General features: G+C 30.1%; 1 protein-coding gene across 2 annotated transcripts; it reads right to left on the bottom strand.

Annotated features, from left to right (window-relative positions):
* Window positions 1-3,797: 3,797 nt before the first annotated feature.
* Window positions 3,798-10,701, bottom strand: LOC137837614 (short-chain dehydrogenase TIC 32, chloroplastic). Of its 2 annotated transcripts, XM_068646667.2 has the most exons (8): window positions 10,361-10,701; window positions 8,804-9,035; window positions 8,650-8,729; window positions 7,764-7,917; window positions 7,413-7,491; window positions 5,764-5,848; window positions 4,520-4,566; window positions 3,798-4,060 (listed from the first exon to the last, which is right to left on the bottom strand). In XM_068646667.2, exons 1-8 carry the CDS (start codon window positions 10,467-10,469, stop codon window positions 3,902-3,904), a joined length of 945 nt encoding a protein of 314 aa, XP_068502768.2. In that variant the 5' UTR covers window positions 10,470-10,701; the 3' UTR covers window positions 3,798-3,901. The 2 variants fall into 2 exon arrangements, with proteins under 2 accessions (XP_068502768.2, XP_068502769.2); XM_068646668.2 differs by lacking the exon at window positions 4,520-4,566.
* Window positions 10,702-24,131: the final 13,430 nt, after the last annotated feature.

The raw sequence follows: 24,131 nt of genomic DNA on the forward strand, positions 1-24,131 counted from the left end.
TGTAACTAAATTAGAGAACTTAAAATTTCAATCACACATTTCTAGAGTGATTGATGGAGAAAAGACATCCAACTAACACAATCAATCATGCAAATATATAACTTGGTTGCGAAGGCCAATACATGATGATGTTTAACCAAACCTATTAATTGCAAAAATATGAAATAATATATTGGGTAGCTAAAAATTAAAATAAATGTCATAGATGAGTTCATAGTGTTATATATGCTACAAAATTATCTATTAAGGTTAATTTATTCATGTCAGGACCATTAAGGTAATAAATATATAGAAATTCAAAATATTCAACACATATGTAAGTATAAATAATTAATGTAATTAAGTATAAATATATTTTTTATTTATATATTTTCACATAAAATTGGTTTTCATCTTAGTTTAAATTTTAGATTTTTTTAGTACTAATAATAAGAAAAATATTAAAATGAGTCATTGTCAGTTTTTCTTGTGACAAAATAGATTTTTAGTATGAGGTAAGATGTTAAAATATGTCATGCTTACTCATGTGAATATTGTAATATTATAATAGAGTGTATGTTTAGAATTGATTTGTTACTTAAGAAAATACAGATAATGACTCATTCTCATAGTTTTTTTACTTTAAATTCTTAGGGTCTAAAATTTGAACTAAAAATATAAATCAATTTCGCGTTAACGAAAACACACGTTTAACTCGTGTAATTAGTGATGTATGCATCTCTAATTTTAACTAACAACCATCTCTAGCTTTCTCACATTTTTTATATTTAACTTTTAGAGTAAAAGTGTATAATATTTTAATTTATATTTTTTCAACATTAAGTTAAGTTATTCCTAGTTTATTTATTCCATTTATTTGGTTTAGTTGTTTATTTAATTCTTGTAGTTACATAAACTTTGCATTTTAATTTCTATAAAAATGTCAATCTTATTTTTTACACAAGCATTTTCAGTTTTATTTGGATTTCTACTATTATAAATAAACTAAGTATCACTAATAGTTATACGAGTCTTTTTCATAAACCACTATACACCAATAATTCAGCGACACCTTCGAATAAAAACATAACAAATTTACAAGTTAAAGGGAAACAAATTGTAGGCAAAGGGAAAGTAAAAAAATAAAAATGAAAGTGAGGCAACTTGCCACTGCAATATGATGAATAAGCCAAATAAGGTGAGATTCAGAGTGCAACACCACAATTTTGCCCGTTTTCATTCTATTAAAATATAATTTGGACATACAAAAACTACTATATATATATTACATACTCCAAAAAAATATATCCCAAAAATAAAATAAGAAGAAAAGATTTAAAATTATCTAATTTTTTTTTTAATTCTACAATATGAAGAATCACTTTGCTTGCGTGTAAAAACATAATCATTAGAAAAATACAATTGCAACAAAAGTTAATGATGGACTAATTATTTAATTTAACAGGATTATAAATAATATGTCATTCACATAATGATAGATTGTTTTTTACTTAAAAAGTAACATTGTCGGAATATTTGATTTGTCTAATCTAACCATTTGAAATAAATCTTATTTAACAACTTTTTATGATATGATGATTTGTTACATATCTAATTAATTATTCATGACTTTTTATCTTCACTTAAGATTATAATTTTTCATCGCTCTCACCACGTAATATATTTGTCTATTTAATTCAATGTATTATTCGATCCTAGATATTTCATGAAATTTCTTTACCTTATACTTACACCGCACATCAACATCTAGTCGTACCTTCATGATTATTATCTATATATGTGTCACAATAAAATTATTTTAATTTACTTACAACATTATGTATAAAATATTAAATTCATCAATCATGTTATGTGATTTCACCTTTTATTTACTATAATCACATATAAAATATCATCAACATTCAAATTGATTCAATATATCCCAACATTTAAGTTTTTCATGTTTATACCAACGAAGAATTTTGTTTTATAGTAATGTTGCTTAATTGATAACATCTTTTTTTGAGTGTCATCTCAACATCAATGTTTGAGCAATAACTAATGCTTGAGTGATAACATCAAACACTTAAGCAATATTCCAAAGAGAGAATAAAGAACCAATTTTCTTTCTTTTTCGCTTAAGTGATCAATAAGTGTTTGAATATCCAAGTTCCTAAAAAAGAAAAAATTCATATTGCTTGAGAATTGACTTTGGAAGTACTCTCGAAAGATGATAAATTCTCATTTCAAACACCACCTCTTCATTGGTTAAATGACTTGTCCTCACTTGAAAAAAGAAAAAGTAGGTTTTATAAAAATATAAGGGAGTAGTATTTTGGTTTTTCACATATTATGGAGGTACAATTTAAAATTATGGAGGTGCAATTTAAAATTATGGAGGTGTAAAATGCAGAGCCTTTAATGTTTTACATGCTTCAAAGGTTATGTAAACAATTGGGACTTATTCTCCTTACACTATATCATTTCATATTGGCACCCAACATGTTGTGGAATTACTATAATACCCTTGATGAAGTAGAAACTAGATTACATTTAAGTGCACCCAACACCCAGTCCCAAGAAACCTTTTGGATGTAGCAATCCGGAACCCCAAAAACCATTCTGGATATTCATATCCGAAACTCAAACTCCTTTTGGATATAGGTATTTGAAACTTATATTTCACTTCTAGACACGTGCATTTGAAACTTTCACTACCAGAAAATCATGAAATAGAAACTAATTTTAGAGACAAAAAATAATTAGTTTTTATAGTGACTAAATTATAGACTAAATAAATTTTTGGTTTCTAAATTTGTTTATATTATTGTTAAATGATTTTTAAATTAGTATCTAATTAGCAAGCAAAGTTTTTGCTATCAAATTTAGAATCTAAATAATTGGTTGTTAAAACCTTGATAGCTAACTACATACCAATTTAGAAACTATTTAACAATAATATAAACTAATTTAGAAACCAAATCTTTTTTTAGTTTCTTAAATGGTCTCTAATTTAGTTACTATTGCAACTAATTATTTTGGTCTCTAAAAGTTGGTTTCTATTTGATGATTTTCTTGTAGTGCTTAAACTGAAAATGGAATTACCTTACGGACATTGTCTTCTAGATTCATGCCTTCGTAAGCCTATATCCACGCTTCCAAGATATCGTGCAAAATTATAACAAATTGAATAATTTAAAATTAATTTTTATACTTTTGGATTATGCAGTATATAAATATATTATAGATTATACAGTTTAAAATTGGTTTTTTTCACTTTTTAATTTACTAATTTTGAATTACATAATTTTGAATTACATAATTTTGAATTAATTTTTTACTTTCAAATCGTACATTGTACATTGTGTGATCAAAAATACATTCTCAATTACATATTTTAAAATAATTTTTTCTTTCTTCATGATTGATTAATCAGAAATTAAATTTCTTATTTCACTTTTGTATTGTTTAATTTTAAAATTTATATTTTATTTGACCCATAAAACAATGCCCATAATTTATTTATATATTTGTTGTTCCTCCTTTTTATATTTAATATAAAAACTGTATAGTAAAATTAAATTACCTATGAGATTATCTTAATTGAAAATTTTTCAAACAAATTAATAATTTTTACATGAGTGAGGCAAAATCCAGACAACTAAACTCAACTATTATATATAACATTTACATTAAAGAAACACTAATGACAATAGTTCTATGACCTAATTTGTGAATTCTAATAAATTTTAATGAATGATAAATTATGTTAAAAGCAAATGTATAGTCATCCTTAAACCTTAAGTTAAAATAGAATGTTTAAAAGATTGAATCATACCCATTGAGTTTTCATTATTCAAAAGAAAATGTGTGAATTCATTATTCAAAAGGTCCAACCTATTCAAAATTCCCTTTGGGTATTCTACTTGATCAAGTTTAAGCTAAAATCCCATAATTTCTTGGCCAAATCAATGTCCCTTGAGTGTGAGTTTGCTGTGGAAACATTACAATCTTCAAAATACTGACCACTGATTTCCCTCACTTGTGGATGCAATGCTACATAGCATGTTGTTGCAGCTCCCTACATTAAGAATGAACAAGAAATCCAAATTGGAAGATTAAAACATTCTCATGTTAAGGATGGTTAGTCCAAGTATTTTAAAACTATTTTTCAAGAAAAGTGTTTCTTTAGTTATAAGATGTGTTTCTTAATTTATAATGCAAAAAATGGCAATAAAAAAATGGTTTTATTGCTTTTTTCCTAAGGTTTATGTGTTGATTTTTTTCAGAAAGAAAAAATTTACATGGATTTGTCATTTTTAAAAGTTCAAAACAATATTAATTGCTACTTTATATTTTTTTGCCTAATTTTTAATTGTTTTGAGAGAGAAAAGGAGAAAAATGTTAAATTGTAGAAATATTAATCAATGGGGTATCATAAAAAAATAGTTAAAAAAATAATGAAAACGTGGATGATTATATTTCTTAATATTACTATACGACAAACTTGCCTTATATACATCATATTTGTTTAACTTACCTGCTGGACGTTTTTAAACACAAGTCTACCAACCGTATTAATTAAACCTGCATAAATAAAACAAAAACGAAACCCTTAAAATGCCATTAACTGCATAGATTACTTACATTACAGAAAATTATTAATTAATTATATATATAACGAAGGAGAATGCTATTATTTGATATCAATAAATTGTGAGAGACCATGACATCACATTCAATTTAAAGTCTTTAAACTATGGATCATTGACTTTGAAACCTCTTGTACGTTCTTTGAAAGTTTAAAAAGATTTGAAACCAATGAGTCGTGAATAAATCTATATAAAAGATAAAACTTCATCTTCAACCAAAAATATCAATGAATTTATCGATTTTTTTTTCATATATTATTTATTTTCCTCATTCTTACTCAAAGTGAGACTTCTAGATCATTTTAAAAAATTTAAGATATCAAAGTTAGAATTTATGAAATATAAGTCAATATATTTAAACTCTTTAAAATATCAATCGTTCTTAGATTAATTTATGTCCAATGATGATTAAACTTAATTTTAAATATACTATAAGTTATTTATCAAATATAAGGAAAATATATTATTATTATTATTATTATTATTATAGTTTAACTTTATCATTTATATGTAGAGCATTTTGGAAATCAAACTAAAAATTAAAAGTAATAAGTATAATTATGATGGAAAATATTAACAATTAAAGTCAGAACAAAGTGGTTTTCACTTCTTATTCTTCCTCTTCCTCTCTCTCTTTCTAACTCACTACTCTCTGTAACCATAAATTTAGAAATGAGATCTATAAAAAATTACTATCAAGAAAATCATATTTATTCACTGTCTATGAATCTAAATGTAAATTCATCGTTACTTATGAATTGTTATCCACAGATCTAAATTCGTAAGTAAATTCAGCATTACCTACGGAGTAAAGTTAGTAAGTATTACCTATGGACTAGAGTTAGTGAATATTACTTACGAACTAAAGTTGGTAGATATTACCTACGGACTAGAATTGATGGGTATTACCTACGAACCAGAGTTAGTGGGCATTATCTACATATACCTACGATATCAGTTATCCACTGACACATCATCCATAAGTAAATTACTTAAGTCCAAATTACCTATGTATATTTTCATGAGTAATACTTATTTATCCACAAATTTTTGTTGTTACCTATAAATTTTTTCCATTGGTCAATCCAAATTTTTTATAATAAATAATGCAATGTTTAGAGAAATTAATTACCAGACAGTATATTGGTGTGACGAAAAATATTGGTGACAATAGCTCCCGGATGAAGAGAATTAGCTGTAATATCTACCCCTTCTTCCTGAACAATAACATGCAATAACAAATCAAGTCATTTCACTGTAACATAACATAGACAAGTAATATTGCAAAAACTATTGTATTTTGAAGAGTTTTTTTTTTTAAGAATATTAAAAATCACAATTAAACTTGTTTCTTCCATTACAATATTAAATCTATATTATCCTTTTATTTGCTTTTAATGTCTCTAATGAATCATAATTTATATTGACAATAAATTTACTTACATCTTTAAATTTATGTAGATATCTTTTTTATTTTTTTATTTTTTCTTTTATCAGCAAAGAATAAGATTCTTTTCTTCTTTTTCTCTTTTCTCTTATTAAACACTGATAAGTTTTTCACCTCCCCTCTATCAGAAAATTTACTTTTGTTGGATTTACATTTCTAGCTTCAGCCATGGCTGAGAAGTTTTTATTTTTCGGCAAATGAGATTTTATTAAAGAAAATTCTATAAATCTAGATAATTGCAGAGATATTTTGGTTAAGTCCTTAAGAATATTGATCTTGCACGTCTCAAGAAGTGTTAGTGTTTATCTCATTTATTTATATATCAATCTGAAGATATGTTTATAGAGTTACACGAATGCAAGCTCATCCCTACAACATGATATTTCTTATACCACTTAATTGACCTTAATAGAACACTTTTCTTAATGTAGGGTTTCTACTCTAAGTCACGAGTCTTAACAATATTTATTAGGAAGTGCTTAAATTTATCTCTAATTATATTTATTACAATAAAATCAGAGGTATTTTTCCTTGAAAAATTATAAAAAAAAATGTCACCAAAACAAAGAGAAAATAACGAGATACTGTTATACTAATAAACGGTGGTCTAGTTAAATTTGAAAAATCTGAAATGTACAATTGTATTGAAATCACTGCTATTAAATACAAGTCACTACAAGATGACCAACGCTAAAACATGCATTAAAAAGACTTAGAAATATAGGTCATGCCATAATATGAATACATCAATCCAACTAGCTAGGCTTTAGTTTGAATGAGATTAAAAAGTCGTTTCCTTTTTTCGTTTTATACCACAGTTTTATACTTAATGTAAATTTTATCTCTTAAAAGTAAAAAATATTATATTGTTAATCTTTAATTTTCATTAAAAAATATTATTAAATAAAAATTAATTTTAAAAATAAAAAACAATCAATTACTGTAAACTAAACTAAATATTATTTTGAAGACTAAAAAACTTATTAGTATAGAAAGCAGTTTCTATTTTTAATAAATAATTTTTAAATTGATATTTAATTAGTTACTTAAATTTTAATTATTAACTAATTATAAAAATTATTAGTATTTAAAGTAGTTTTTATTATTAATAAATATTTTAAATTAGTATATAATTAACTATCAAAATTTTAATTACTAATTTATTATTTTAAAGTTATAATAACTAATTAAATAGCAAATTAGGTATTTTGTGCCGTAGAATTTTTGTGCCGTAGAATGGGATAATGATACTGTTATGCACTCCCATTCAGAACCACATTTCAATAATCAACTCCATAACACGCATGGCTAAGTTATAGTAATTGTTTGCATACCTTGAGACGTCTTGAAAGTTCATTGGCATGTAAAATGTTAGCCAACTTTGATTGTCCATATGCAAGCCACTTATGATAACTACACATAAGGAAGCTAAGATAGTGAATTCTACAACATTAATCATGTAAATAAATTTCATAAACTAATTAATGGTTGAGAATCATATTTATCTTATCCATAGTCAAACAAATCTTAAAAGAGTTAAACTAATAAAGTAGAAGTTTCCATCATAATTGCTCTTCTATGGATAAATTCCTTGAAGAATAAGGTTGATGGATTTTTCTGTCTCTCAGTAAATTCTTTTTCATGAATTGAAAAACCAAATTGTCAGCATCATAGAGTTTCTTTACCTTGATGGGTCATTAATTTGATCAAAACGAATTCCTCCACGATTCGGTAATTGATGAAGTATAGAGGAGATATTAACAATTCTTCCTTGTTTCTTACTTTCATGAGTTGTTTTCTTCATAGCATCCAACAACAAATTTGTTAGCAAGAAATGACCTGTGAAATGTGTTAAGTAACAACAAAGGTTCATTTTCATAATAAAATAAGAAAAATTTACTTAAGTAGAAATGGATAAGTAAAAGATTATCGCTTTTGATGAAACAAATATAATTTTTTAAGCCTAAGTTATGGGTAGTCCGATAGCGGCTTCTGAAGTATCCCATTAATTTAATTCATTATTTGCTGATAAAAACAAAACAAAACATAATGGACTTTAACTCTAACTCAATCCCATAAAACCGGCTCATGAAATTGAGGTTTGCACCCACTTATATACAATGAAAGACTCTAATTTCTAGTCGATATGGGATCTCCAACACCCCCCTCACGCCGAGACTGTTAACTCGTGTGTGAGACTATATATTATGGGTGATCCGATAGCAGCTTGATAGCGGGTGATCTGATAAGCCCAACAAATACTCGCTAGAATAAACTCGAAATGGCTCTGATACCATATTATAGAGTGGACTTTAAGCCTAACTCAACCCCATAAAACCGGTTCATGAGATTGAGGTTTGCATCCACTTATATACAATAAAAAAACTCTAATTTCTAGTTGATGTGAGATGTTCAACAATAATTTTTACATCATTTAATTTCATATTCAAAAAATTCATTTTTCTTCTCCCATTAGAAAAAATTGATACACATCTTTTTATGATCTGTCTATCGTTCTATTCTAACAAACAGATCCTTATTATTTTTTAGTTGGATCGATTCCATACGTACCCATGTGATTTGTGGCAAATTGCAGTTCAATGTTGTCTTCAGAGAGAGTGAAAGGGGTTGCGAAAATTCCTGCATTGTTTCTTAGAATTGCAACAAATAACACATTATTACTCTATGAATGAATGGAAAGTTTTAGCAATGTAACTACACTTACATCAAAATGTTTAATGGAAAACCAGATGAAATGAACTCTGATGCAAAATTTCGAACAGATGCCATTGAACTAAGGTCTAACTCCATGTAATCAACTTTAGCAGTAGGAATCTTCTGAAGTATTTCTTTCTTTATATCTTTTGCAGCAACCAAATTTCTCACCCCCATAATTACATGAACTCCACACATGGCAAGTACACGAGTAGCCTCAGCACCAATACCACTGGTTGCACCTGTTTCTTTTCATTGTTGTTACATCGTCCAACAACAGAAATGTACAAATAAAATGAAAACCAGTTTTCAAAATTTGTTTTCTAGAACAGATACTCCTAGGAATATATATGTTATACTCTTTTATTTTGTTAAACATATTCTTGGATATTCTATGTGAAAAAAATAGAATATTTTATAATTTATACTATATAACTGAGAATAATTCTATTATAATAAGTTAAGTTTAAAACCATTTTAAAATATTATATCAGACTCTATTTTAATAAATTTTATTAAATTTATTATCATTTATTATTATTAGATCTAGGAAAAAGGTTTGTTAAAGATTTTATATCAGATAAAATAATATAAGACTGATTTATATTATTTAAAAAAAAATTTACTAAAAAATATTTAATCTTACTTACGAAATATTAAAGACTTCACATTAACTAAAAATTCTTAATTCATAAATATATTTTCATTACAAACACTCAACATCAAAATGATAATATAATCATAAATAACTATCATTACAGAAAAATTATGAAATAGAAACTAATTTTTAAAATCAAAATAATAGTTACAATAGTAACTACATCAGTCAGAGACATTTTAAAAATTAAATAAAAATTTAGTTTTTATTATTGTTAAATAATTTTTAAATTAATATCTAATTAACAATTAAGGTTTTAGAAACCAAATTTAATAGTATCTAATTTAGTTATTATTGTAACTAATTATTTTGGTTTCTAAGAATTGATTCCGATTTTATAATTTTTTTATAGTATACATAATTGTAACACTATTAAACTCTTGATTTAAGAAACTATCTTTCATGTTATTCTTTTCAAGATATGATCTAGATACAGATTTTAAAATATATTTATATAAAAATGAAGAAACATTAAAATTTAAATTTTCTATTGTATGATTATTTTAACCTTACAAAATCTTTTATAAAATGGTCACCGACTAAAGGATACCTAATAGTAAATAGGGTGATAGCTTTAAATAAATTTGACTAACAATTAAAGAACTGTTCTAACAATTAAAGACCTAAGAATAGGTGGTACGATAGTTTTAAATAGATTCAAATAAGATACAGTCTCATTCAAATAAGATACAGTCTCGCATGTTAATAAATGAAATTTAAATTTAAATCAATATAAATTTATTTATCATTATTTGATTTTAAAAAAATATTAATAAATGAAACTTAAATCTAATTCAATATAAAATTATTTACCATTATTTGATTTTAAAACAACTAAACTCTTTATATAGTGAAACATGGCTTTGTGAAAAGGAAACAAATAACAGAGAAGAAGTAAAAGTGATGAACCTGTGACAATAGCAGTAAGGGCAGTGCCATCGATCCCTTCAGTAACTTCCTCAGCAGTTGAAGAAGATGAAAAACCAGAACCGTTTCTTCTCCCAAACAGCCACCACATTGTTACTTTGTTGCAGGCAGAAAACAAGAGTCATCCCAACAAATAAATAGCCATGGATTTTCTTCTCTGTTAATGTGTAGCATTTATGATCACAGTTACCGATGGACATGATCCCACCATGGCTCAACTGCTTCACATTTATTGTTTCTCATAATGTCACGTCTTCTTTTCAAGAAGGCAACGTGCTTCTAACATATTGAAGATCAATGGCGTGCTGTTTGATAATGATATTAGTACGACATACGCGTGTGAAAGTGTATAATTTAAAAAATATTTATTAAATTTTTGATAATTTTAATATAATTCTTTAAATATAATTTTTAAAAAAAAATATATTAAATTTTTACAAAATTAAATTTTATTATATAAATTGTTATTATGATTATAAAAAAAATTCTTTTAAATCAGTCATGAAAAATATTTTTCAACTCTAAAAAATAATTTAAAACATATTTATGTGTATAAATTTTTATTGTCAATTTATATAATTTATAATTATATAATATATAGATTTTATGTATTTTCGTATTCATATCGGTGTCAGCTACATAGTTTATATTCTATCTATGCTACATAGCTTGTAACAACATTATAAAAATAGATTAGTTTTATTGATTTATTTAAGAAATATTACAAATGTATTAATTTTGTTTTGTTAGTAGTAGTTATTAGTTATCGACGATATATAGATGTTAAATCACTATTATCAAAAGTCCTGTTTTCTAATTTTGATTTTTTATTATATAAAAATATATATGGTTAAATATAGTATTTATTATAGATTATATTGAAGGTATACTATAATAGATTTTTTTTTATAAAAGGTGTAATTTTATTTTATATTTCTTAAAATATATTTTAAAATTAAACAAACGTATTTATCACGTACAATTTTTATTTTTATTTTAAAATTGTACTTTACATATATATATAACTGTCAAATTTTGAAATAAAATTTTCTTTTCCTATCTCATAAACTACCAAATAAAATTACATCATTTTGGAAAAAAAATCATTGTAATAAAATACCCTTACCATCTAAATAATTCAAAGTCGGCAGTTACTATGATTTCATCGAGGTGCGACCTAGATTATTTTTCTGTTTTCAGTTTTATTTGTTTTAGTCTCTTTTTGTCTGTTTCTTTAAATTTTTTAACTTAATGTACATTAAATAGACCATTCATTATTATATATTATTATACTTTTATTTTAAGAAAACTAAAAAAACATTCGTGTTTGATTCCATTCGTTTGTAAGAAAATATAAATACAAATTCAAAAAAGATTGCTCGAATTTACATTCTTATTTACATAAATAAATAAAAATGACATAACTTTGAAAGAAAAACCACAAAATCATGATCATAGTAGAGAATGGATCAATTAATATATATATATATATATATATATATATAAAATCGATTATATGTTATAATCAATTATATATATTGTAGTCAGTTATATGCATATATTTAATGATTATATAATATAATATGTATAAATTAAATAATATTAAATAAATTAAAATATTAAATAAATTTATATAATAAAATATTTAATAATATTATTAATATAAATAAATAAATATAACTATAAATTAAATATAATTGTTTATAATAAAAAATAAACTTATATAATAATAATATTAATTGCAAAAATATAAGTATAATTATACTATTTAAATTTAATATTAAAATTATTTTTTACAATGATAATATTTAAATATTATATTTTTTATTAAAAAATATTTTTAACAAATTTTCATATATTGAAAAATGTCAAATACTTTATTTTTTTAATTGAAATATCCAACCACGACGAAAATAATATTTTAATCCGGTAAGTTTCATATAAAAATAAGTAATTTATATTTAGTTTTTAATTAATTTTATAATAATTATAAAATTATATAATTTTACATTTTTATCAACTAAAAAATTTAATCAACCACATCTATCATATCAATATCATACATAAATTTTCTTTTCATCTCCTCTTCCTTTCCACTATCTTTAATTTAATCCAAGTAATATCATTTTGTTATATTTTTTTCTTAAATTAATTTTTTTTCTCTTTCTTCCTCAAATAGAAACATCCTATATGTTACTTATGTAATGTACAACATACTGACAAAAAAATATATTAATTATTTGGATCTAGATTTTATGAGAAAAATATATATATATATGAATAGTAAATATTTTTTTCCCTCAAAACATCAAAATGAAAAGATGAGAAAAAGTCAAGCTAATGTATCATTTTCAAGTTTACTCTCATTTATTATACTATTAAAGTTTTTTTTTTCATTATGGCAAGGTTTTTCAATATTAAAAAATAGTATTTTATTTATTTATATAAAAAAAATGTAATTTATTTTTTAATTTTATAATATATGTTTAATATTTTAATTTAATTTGTTATTGTCTTTATATTAATATATTTTTATCTATAATTACTGCAAGGTTTTTACTGCAAGACACTATATATAAAACTATTAATTAATATGGTGATAAAGAATAATAAATATTCTTAAAATGTTAATTAAAATAAAAATATCTTTTATTAAAGAATAGTCAACTTTTTTTGTTAAGTCTTATCGTTATCATCTACATACAGGTTCCCATATCTCTAATCTTCCTATCTAAGTAAGGTAAGGGATATCATCTTATCTTCCTTATGCAAAAGTTATGGGTAGCATTGACCAGTCACACTTAAAATAAAACAAATACCTTATATTTTCCTATATTTTATTCCGATATGATTAAATTTTTATTTTTAAAATTATTTTATTATTTTTCTTCTTTTTCAGTTACTTTTCATTTGTTTATTTACATTTTTTTATTTTTCAACCTTTTAATTTTTTTGAAAAAATTATTATTTTAACCATACAGAAATCAATAAAAAATCATCATATACTTGTTAACATTCAACGGAAAATAGTCATACATTGAAACATCAATTAAAAATATATTGAGAAATAAATAATCCAAACAATGTAAACTAAAAAGTTATTCATATGAATATCAATTAAAAAAAACTCTTATTTGTAACCGCCTAATTTTAGGAAGAAGGTGTACAGGGAGGGAGTTGCAGCAGTTCTTTCTGTGCCAGCCGACCTCATTCTTTTAAAAATATAATTGAGTGGCTGCGAAGCCGCTCTCCGTTTTAACGGCTAGAGTATATACTAGCGAAAATACTGATAAGTGTATAAGGTATATTCACATATTTTAATTTTATTGTGTTGTTCTCAGTGATTCAAAGTGACAGAATCTTTCCGACTGAATTTCAAGTGATATTTCTTCTAAGTTTTAGTGATTCAATTTTTAGGTTTTTAAAGAATGAGTGGGGTTCTTTTGGCATAAAATATACTGTGTTCAAATTAATAAGAGCATAAAATTTTTTGTATATAACAAATATAATACTAAGATTTTAATGCGGCATATTACAGTATTTATTCATAAAATTCAAATATTATGTATATAAATCTATAATAAATCAGAACATTTAAGTGATATAATCGGGCATATTACACAAAACATTTAAGTGATATAATCGGGCATATTACATAGAGTATTTAAGTGATATAATAATGGATATTGTGCAAGTAAATCAGGGTGTTTAAAAAGGTCGGGACCTTTGTGCATAAAAATGCATTAATTACGTTGTGGCGAGATTGCTTATTCTTGATATTATTCGTGTCAGGCCACGAAGTGGGGTTTTAGGCCCATTTTGTCACGTTTTGGGTTAGCTCGGTTGGCCCCACTGGGTCCCCTAATAGATTGGTTTATTCGGTCCAATTTCTATCAATCTCTGGATGGTACACAGTCCCCCAACCCTGAACCGAGCTTGCAAGGCGTAAAGGCTTAAGGTCGAAATGTCGTTTGAGCATAATCGGTTAGTTGTCGAGCTCAACACGACTTATGGACACCCACGATTATGGTGATACTACTCGGTCAGCGTCCGATGGCTTCGGCTTAGGTGTAAGTCATTTGACTCGTAAGTAAGGCGAGAGGGAAAGATTTGTTCATGATGGGTGCTCTCGGCTTGACCATTGACCCCTTATTGGGTGTGTCGTGTTAGAATATATGGCTTTAAACTAGAGGGTGGTGAATTGTTTAAAGAGGGTTTTCGAAAACTTTTAAGCCAAGAGTGAAATTACTTCGAGAAACAAATGATAAGGAATTCAGTTTGTCAAAACACAAAGCAAAAACAACAGCACCAGAAAAACAATCGGTTGTTTCACAGAAACAATCGGTTGTTTATACCAGTTCACAAATATTGAAATTAAATTTAAAGAGATTAAGGATAGAGAGAAAACACACAAATGTTTATACTGGTTCACTCTAAACCTAGAGCTACATCCAGTCTTCTCAGAAACCATTGAGGAATTCCACTAAGCAATCAAACCTAGATCACTTACAACACAACCAAGAAAGTGACCTTGATCCCCTCAAGACACACACTTCTCTTGGCCAACACACCAACACTAAGAATGCTGATCTTGATCCCCTCAAGAACACACAACACTTCTCAACAACCAAACAAAGATTCTTGTTTAACAGATACAAGGATTACACTTGTTACAGAAACAAATCTGAAATCAATACAAGCAGAAATCCTATCTCACACACTTTGATCAATCTCAATCTCTAAGCAATCTCAACTTTTCAAAATCTCAAAATCTGCATTGTTAAAACTCAAATATGTTTTTCTGAATATATGAAAGATGTTGTTTGTTATCAAATTTTAACAAACTATTAATTGCATTTAAAGATTGGTCAAAGCATTAAAAACTGGAGCGTAAACAGTTAGAAAATCATTTAATGCTCAGTCAAAGCACAAAATAGTTTTTCTGTTATGGTACCAAAACAAACAATCGGTTGTTTCCTCGAATCAATCGGTTGTTTTGGTTTTAACAGCTCAACCATTTGAAAAACAGTTTTCAATCTTTTCTAAAAACACCTAAGTATAAAACAATCGGTTGTTTCTGTTGAACCAAGTGGTGTTCAAGCTTTGAAGAATCCAAACCCTTTGAAGGATGTTGAAGCCTTAGCTGTGCTTGTTGTTGCTGTGTTGTTTTAGTTAGGATCTGGGGTAGATTGTGTATGTAATCCACCTTTTGATTGAATCCAAAGCATAGGCATTCTCAATCTTTTTGAAAGAAAAATGTTTTTCAAACTAAGTTAAAAACAACCGATTGTTTTGTCGAAACAACCGATTGTTTATACTTAGACGTTTTTAGAAAAGATTGAAAACTATTTTTCAAATGGTTGAGCTGTTAAAACCAAAACAACCGATTGATTCGAGGAAACAACCAATTGTTTGTTTTGGGACCATAACAGAAAAACTGTTTTATCATTGATTGAGCTTTAAATGATTTAACTGCTTACGCTCCAGTCATTAAATGCTTTGACCAATCTTTAAATGCAATTTAAGAGTTTGTTAAGATTTGATAACAAACAACATCTTTGAATAAATTCAGAAAAACAGATTTGTGAAACAAGATTTTGAATAGAGTTTTTGAGTTTTTCAAAGAGCTGAGATTGCTTAGAGTTTGTGATTGATCAAAGTGTGTGGAATAGGATTCTGCTTGTATTGATTTCAGATTATCTTCTTTTACAAGTGTAATCCTTGTACTCTGTTGAACTAGTTTCGTTTCTGTGTTTGCTGAGATTGGATGTGTGTTCTTGAGGGGATCAAGATCAACAATCTTAGTGTTGGTGTGTTGGCCAAGAAGAGTGTGTGTCTTGAGGTGATCAAGGTGTGGTTGCTTAGTGGATTTCCTCAGGGTTTCTGAGAAGACTGGATGTAGCTCTGGGTTTTGAGTGAACCAGTATAAACATCTGTGTGCAATCTCTCTATCCTTAATCTCTTTAAATTCATTTTTGTTTGTTGTTTGCTGGTATAAACAACCGATTGTTTCTGTGAAACAACCGATTGTTTTTCTGGTACTGCAGTTTTTGCTTGCTGTTTTGGTAAACTGAATTCTTTATGATTTGACTTAAAAGTTTGCGAAAACCCTCTTTAAACAATTCACCCCCCTCTAGTTTAAAGCCATCCATTCTAACAATCGGTATCAGAGTTTGGTTCTTGAAAGTTATTCAAGTTGATCCTAAAACTGTTTTTAAAATGGTTGATAGACTACCTTTTGGGGAAGGTGCTTCAATTAACATACCACCTCTGTTTTGTGGTTTGAACTACCAATTTTGGAAAGTAAGAATGAAAATCTTTATGGAATCACTGGACAAAGGAATTTGGGATGCAATTGAAAATGGTCCTTTTGTCCCAAAGTTTGAAAAAGATGGATCTGTCATTGGAAAGCCATGGTCTCAATGGACCGATTCAGAAAGCAAAAAGGCCAAATTCAATTGCATTGCCAAAAATATAATAACCTCTGCTTTAAATTCTGATGAGTTTTTCAGGGTCTCTCAATGCAAATCATCAAAAGAAATGTGGGACACCTTGGAAGTCACTCATGAAGGGACAAATGAGGTGAAGAGAGCTAGGAAGCATACTCTAATCCAAGAGTATGAGATGTTCAGAATGCTTAAAGGTGAAACAATAACTGAGGTGCAGAAAAGATTCACTCACATCATAAATCATGTCATGAACCTTGACAAGACCTTTGAAAAGGAAGAGCTGAACATAAAGATCTTGAAATGTCTTGATAGAGCATGGCAACCAAAGGTAACTGCTATTTCCAAATCTAAAGATCTAACATCATTAAGTATGGCTTCTTTGTTTGGAAAGCTTAGGGAACATGAGTTAGAGATGAATAGACTCAATGTTCAAGAAAGCGAAGATAAGCACACAAGGAGCATAGCCTTAAAAGCTTCCAAGCACAAAGGAAAACAAGAATCCAATGATGATAGTGATGAGGAAAACCTTAGCATGCTGTCAAGAAAGTTCAGCTAATTCTTGAAGAGAAACCGCAACAAGAACAACAACAAAGATAGGTATGGAAACAAGAAATCCAATGATTTTAATTCCAATAACTATACTTGTTTTGGTTGTGGTGAGCAAGGTCATATAAAGGCAGATTGTCCAAACAAGAGCAAGGAGAAAAAACCTAGCTATAAAGAAAAGAAAGGCAAGACAAAGAGAGCCTACATAGCTTGGGATGAAAATGAGGTATCAACATCAAGCTCTTCATCAAGTGAAGATGAGAAAGCAAACATCTGCTTGATTGCTGAAGATGATGATGAATCTTGCAGCTCAAGTGAGGTTAGTTCATGTGCTTCTTTAAATGAACAAAATTACAGTGAGTTGCTTGAAGCTTTTCAAGAAACTCATGATGAAGCTAATTGATTGGTTCTTTCAAACAATCGATTGAAAGAACTTAACAGCTGGCTAGAAAAGAGAGTGAAATCACTTGAAGATGAGATTGAAAAATCTAAAAATGATTTCAAAAATCTGGAAAATCATTTCAAAAATTCTTCTTGCAAGTGTGACACTCTCATTTGCGAAAATTGTGAAAAACTTGAGAAAAAGGTTCATTATCTTGTTGAAACTGTGGACAAGCTTTCAAAGGGGAAATCTAACTTTGAGAATGTCTTGGCATCTCAAAGCTGTGTTTTTGGAAAGGTTGGTTTAGGTTTCAATCCACAGAATCAACAAGATAAGTTTTCAAAAAAAATTTCAAGAAAGCCAGTAAAACAACTAATTGTTAAATTGAAACAACCGGTTGTTACATGCTTTTATTGCATGAAAAAGGGCCATTCGGTTAGATTCTGCAAAATAAGAAAATTTTTTGTTCCTAGAGGCTACATGAAATGGATTCCGAAAGGATGTGAGGTGCCAAATGAGAAAAAGAAATCTATTGGACCCACATTTGTGAAGGGACCAAATCTTGTTGCTTGAACTCATGTTTGTGCAGGAATTCTAAAGAAATGTGAAGGACTAAGTCATGTGATCAAGTTCTTGGAAGAAAAAGACCATCATTGAAGCTGAATCAATGCTATGGATCTGTCCAAAGGTCCTCAACAGTGAAAAAAGGCTTCTTGATCATAAAGCATTTGGCTCATTGAAGAAATAACATAAGGATAAGACTTTCCTTTATTTGTTCTTAATTTTTGTTTTAAAGTTCTTTATCATGGTTAAAAATCTTCTTTAAAATGCTTAATGTCATTTGCTTTGAACTCTTTCTGCTCATGGTTAAAATTCAAAGTCAATTTTAATTGCTGCAGAAAAACAACCGATTGTTTCTTCGAAACAAACAATTGTTTTGAGTCTGACAACACTGTGAAGAAATCAATTTAATTGCTATTTTGAATTTCTATCCGTTGCAGATCAATTCAAAGAGGGAATCTTGGTCAAAGAACCTGTGATTGAAAGTTGATCACGTTCAGAGAGAAGTTACCACTGTCATAAAGGAATATATTTCAAAATATTGGAAATTCAAGAGCCTTAATGACTAGTCAAAGATCACATGTGAAGACCATGTGATTTTAAGTTTTTTCTAACGTTTTCTGTGCAGGGCAGGGTCAAGTCCTCTCTCTCTGAAAATCTGGTGCCCACCCATATCATTGAATGCTATTTGATTCTTTTAATGCTATAAAATCTGTTGCAGCTGATCTCTTCCTCAAGAATAACCAATTGCAACATCTCTTGCAAAATCTGTGAAGTGAGCTTTTCTCTGTTTTCTTCTCTGGCATCATGGAATCAACTCCTCCCACCTCAAAGAGAGTCAAAACCAGAGGTGTAAGGTCTGGAGGAAGGCTATAAGGCTGGTTTTCTGGAGACAATGATCTTATTGAGAGGTATAGGTATGAAACAAGTATCTAAAAGATAAACAACCCCAAGGTTGTGTGCTTTGATTGCCTGAAAAGTCAAAAGCTTGATAATGTAAGGAGGTTGCTCAAAGATCAATCTCTCAGAAAGTTCTTGGAGATGAAGGGAAACATTTACCCATATTTGGTAAGGGTGTTCTACACAAATCTCAAGTTTGAGGGAAACAATCTAGTTTCTCATGTGAAAGGTGTAGAAATGGAGATAACTCATGAGGTATGGGCTGTTGTTGCTGGTCTCAAGTTCTCTGGTCTTAGAATCAAAAAGGGAAACCTTGGAGTAGTGGAGGATTTCAACAAAATCCAATACTACAAAAGTTGCTTGAAGAATCAACATGCTCAAGTTAGAACATGCTCGGTTGGAGGTCTAAAGCTTGATGAAAGGTTGATAGCCCTCATTGTGACTTGGATTCTAACTCCAAGGGGGAGCAATCATTCAGTGCTTACTGAGGAAGATCTGGTGTATATCTTCTGCATCATGAAAAAGATCAAAAACAATTGGATCCACATCATCAAAGAGCACATGCAAAAGGCTATGAGGTTAAGTGACTATCACTATCCATATGCTGTTTTGGTATCTAAATTTCTACTCTATTTTGAAGTGAACCTTGAAGATGAAACATCTGAGTTGGTCAAGTCAACTCAAGAGTTGAACAATGGATCACTCAGCAAAATGGGTTTTACCAAAGTAGGTGGCAAGTGGATTAGCAAAGATGGTGATCTTGGTGCTTCATCTAGTGCTGCTGCTGATCCTGAACAAGATGAACCTGCTGATATGGATGTTCAACATGAAGATCCACCTGAAGATTATCAAGATGCTGGACCTAGTGCTGATGTTGGAAATCAAGAAGAAAGGATGCAAACCATGTCTCCTTTTGAGAGACTCATGGTGAATAGGCTTGATAGCTTTGCCGAGAATCAAAGAAACCTTCATGATCTCTGTGTTAGTAATTTCCAGAGGATTGACAACAGGTTTGACAGCATGGATGCACGCTTCATGACTCTAGATGAACACATCGAAGCTGTCCAGAATAAAATCTTTGATCTTCAGTTTGTTGATGATGATGAATGAGAAAAAACAATCGGTTGATGTATCGAAACAACCGATTATTTTTGGTGGTTATATCTGGTTTTAAATTTTTCTTTCTTTCTGCTGTTACTGCTTTAATTCTGATGTAATCAAAACAATTATCTTGTTTTATCTCTTCTTTTTGTCTTTTTGTGAAGACAAATAGGGGGAGATTTATTCTGTTTGTGTTTGATTTCAGTTTTATGTTTTTCTGCAAAAACAGTTTGCTATATTTTGAATGTTGTTTACTCTGATTTTATGCTCTAGATTTCTGTATTTGTTTCTATGCTAACCAAATATCAGAAGTTCTATGCTTTGCTTAAAACTGTATCTTGCAGGAACTGCTTCAGATTCAATCAGGTACAACACAAGCATCAGGGATTTGTCTTCATCAGATAGGGGGAGATTGTTGAACCAAGTGGTGTTCAAGCTTTGAAAAATCCAAACCCTTTGAAGGATGTTGAAGCCTTAGCTGTCCTTGTTGTCGCTGTGCTGTTTTAGTTAGGATCTGGGGTAGATTGTGTATGTAATCCACCTTTTGATTGAATTCAAAGAATAGGCATTCTCAATCTTTTTGAAAGAATTTTTTTTTCAAACCAAGTTAAAAACAACCAATTGTTTTAGCGAAACTGTTAGAATGAATGGCTTCATTATGAAGGAGATTAGGGCTCCGAAGCCTTCCCTTGTCGTTGATGTAGGAGGCCCGAGCCCCGTCCACATCCACTTGGAGGAGGTTGAGCGTGTGACCTCAGACCTGAATACGAAGAGAAGGAGAGTTGAGAGGTCGGCCCCATGGGCTCATTCCCTATCTGACGATCAAGCTCCAAACGTAGAGACGATCATGGTGGACAACTAGGGACCTGGTTCTGGCTCGGGAACGAAGAACAACGTTTGGGATCCCTCCTTTGACTTTGGGAGTCACAACAAGCTACACAATTGGTTGAAGCCCCATGCGACTCGTTTTCAGAATGCGGAGGTCGACACCCTCTGTGGCGACGCCGAGGGGATACTAAGTCGGGCTAATACGTTGGTCAGTATGGCCAATGTGAAGACTCAAAAGAATCTTCAGAAGATCGGCGAGCTAGAACACCGTGTAGGCGAACTTCAGAGGGAGATCGACCATCTCCAGGAAGAGGTGGTTGAAATAGATCGTCTACATTCAGAAGAAGGCTGATGGACCAAGGAAAAAATGGAACTTTTACAAATCCACCAGTTGGAGAGGGACGTAAAGGTGCATGTGGAGGAGATACGAGAACTGAAGGGAAAGATTGCTCGTCGGGAAGTTGAGTGGGCGAGTAGTTCTGAAGCTATGAAAAATGACATAGCCAACTCCTATGTTGTTGGTTTTGAAGTCGCGATGGAGCAGATGTGCGTTAGTCATCCTGGAATAGACTTTTCCGAGGTGAACCCTTGCCATGCCATGGTGGATGGTAAATTGTGAAGGACTTGTGAAGACATGGTGGCTTATTTTATGTTTTTTTTTGAAACCTTTCCTAGCTTGTTGGGACTTATTTTATTTCTATTTTTGGTTTTGTAAGTTTATTTTCTGAACTTTACTTAAGTTTTTTTTACCTGGATTATGAATCTTGGAATTGTGATTTGATGAACCTATTCTCGACATTGAGTAAAAATCCTATTTCATAAGAAAATGCGTAATGAAGAAAATACGTCTTACCTCTAAGTCAGTCGGGTTTAAATACAAGCACAATGCCCTTGTCATCCATCGATCGGTCGAGTATCGTATTGTGTTTGCACCCATCGTCACAAGATCAAGTTTGAGCAGGTGCGATCGATTGGATTTTTGTTGTTTTAATGACTTGTTATTGCGGATTTCTCAGATCCAAACTTGGACGAACGAATTTAATTTTAAGGTCGTTTTCAATGGACTTTTAGTCGTCTGGATTTGCACAACTCCCTGTTCTGAGTTGTTTTTATCGAACTTGGTTGTTCAATGAATTTTTTAAATAAAACGAAGAGATATCGGAAATCATGCAAAATAGGAAAAAAGGATATTGAAACTTGCAGTTTTATCAAAGTGCGACCTCATTAAAAACCCTTGAGAAAAAATTTCAAAAAACTGAAGGGAAAAAAGTGTCTTCCTGCAAAAAATGGGGAACACATTACACTTAGCTGAAGTAGAACCTAAGGTTTGACGCGTTCCATGTCCTGGGGATGACTCCCCTGTCTAAAGTTTCCAGCTGGTAGGCTCCATTCCCCACGACTTCTTTCACTCGGTACAGTCTTGTCCACTTTAGGGACAACTTGTGCTCCATCTGGTAAGGGTGAGATTTTCGAAGGGCTAGGTCCGACACCTTGAACTGTAGGAGAATGATCTTGGTTTTGTGATGTCGCTCGAATCTTCTTTTGAGGGTCTCAGAATGTATTCGAGAATTTTCCCGAATTTTTTTCTATGGTGTCCAAATCGGTCCGATGTCCTTCGTTCGAAGCTTGTTCAGTAAACTTTTAGACTCGAAGAGAGGACTTTAGAATTTCTACAAGGATCATTGCGTCGATCCCGTACCCCAGGCTAAAAGGAGTCTCCCACATTGTGGACTGTGGGGTGGTGTGATAGGAACATAGTACTTGCGGAACCTTGTTCGGCCACCCTTCTTTAGGATTCTTTAGCTTCCTTCTCAAACCCCTAAGTAATACCCTGTTTTCCGCCTTAGCCTGGCCATTGGTCTGTGGATGTTTGACGAATGAAAAGATTTGTCACATGCTGAGTTTCTTGCAGGTTTCCTCCATCTGCCAATTCGTGAACTGTGTCCCGTTGTTAGAAATCAGTTGTTTAGGTATATTGAAATAGCATACCATGTTCTTCCACAAAAAACCATGTACCTTGTGTGTAGTTATCAGTGCCACATATTCAGTTTCTATTCACTTCGTGAAGTATTCTATTGCCACAATCAAGTAATGTAACTGGCGGACTGCTTAAGGAAAAGATTCGAGAATATCTATTCCCCAAGTGTGGAAAGGCTAGAGGGTAGTGATGGAATGTAGCTCTTCCGCCGGCGCATGATGTCAATCAACATGCTTTTGGCATTGGTCGCACTGCTGTACATACCGATGACTGTCTTCCTTCACAGTCGACCAAAAATATCCTGCTCAGGTGATCTTTAGGGAGAAGGCTCTACCACCAATATGACTACCGCAAATTCCTTCATGTAGCTCGGTAAGTATTCGAGTGGCTTGCTCATGGTCCACACAGGTCCGCAATGGGTGGGAGTAGCCATATCTGAATAGTTGTCCATCGACCAGGGTATACCTTCTTGTGTTTCTCCTTATGACCCGGGCCTCGTCGAAATCACTCGACAGGGTTACATCTGCTATATAAAAGATGTATAGGGTCATCCAAGTATTCCTTGCTTCTGCTCAGCTTATGACAAACCATTCTTCTATGAAATCTCCCGTAGTGACCCTGGGACTTTTCAGGGTTTCCTGTATTACTATTTGGTGGACACCTCCTTTTTCTCGAGGTTGCTAATTTAAATAAGAGGTATGCCCTACAATTTTCATCCCTGGGAATGTGCACTAGATTGAAAACTCAGAAGGCTTCAACCAAAGTCTTTACGTATTTAAAGTATAAGGATAGTTGTGGATTGAAAACTTTCCTTTACTTGACCGATTGTCAGTTATGAGTTTTTGTACTCCAACCTCCTTGGCCAGTAGCATCTCGGAAATTAAGGCTTTGTATTCGGCTTGGTTGTTACTCCCTTGAAAGAGAAACTGAGTGCTTACTCGAGTAACACCCCGTTAGGTCCTTCTAGGATGACCTCTGCTCCACTGTCCTTCAGATTAGACGCCTCAT

The sequence above is a fragment of the Phaseolus vulgaris genome, chromosome 4 (assembly GCF_051622355.1).
Source record: "Phaseolus vulgaris cultivar YP4 chromosome 4, ASM5162235v1, whole genome shotgun sequence".
Lineage (NCBI taxonomy): Eukaryota > Viridiplantae > Streptophyta > Magnoliopsida > Fabales > Fabaceae > Phaseolus > Phaseolus vulgaris.

Bases quoted from the DNA above. Each gene is read 5' to 3' on its own strand.
- LOC137837614 (XM_068646667.2), bottom strand. From the start codon at position 10,469: ATGTGGTGGCTGTTTGGGAGAAGAAACGGTTCTGGTTTTTCATCTTCT. The intron at 8,730-8,803 runs GTAAGTGTAGTT...TGCAATTCTAAG, and splicing joins TTTCCATTAAACATTTTGAT to AAACAATGCAGGAATTTTCG. The intron at 5,849-7,412 runs GTATGCAAACAA...GTTATTGTTCAG, and splicing joins AACTTTCAAGACGTCTCAAG to GAAGAAGGGGTAGATATTAC.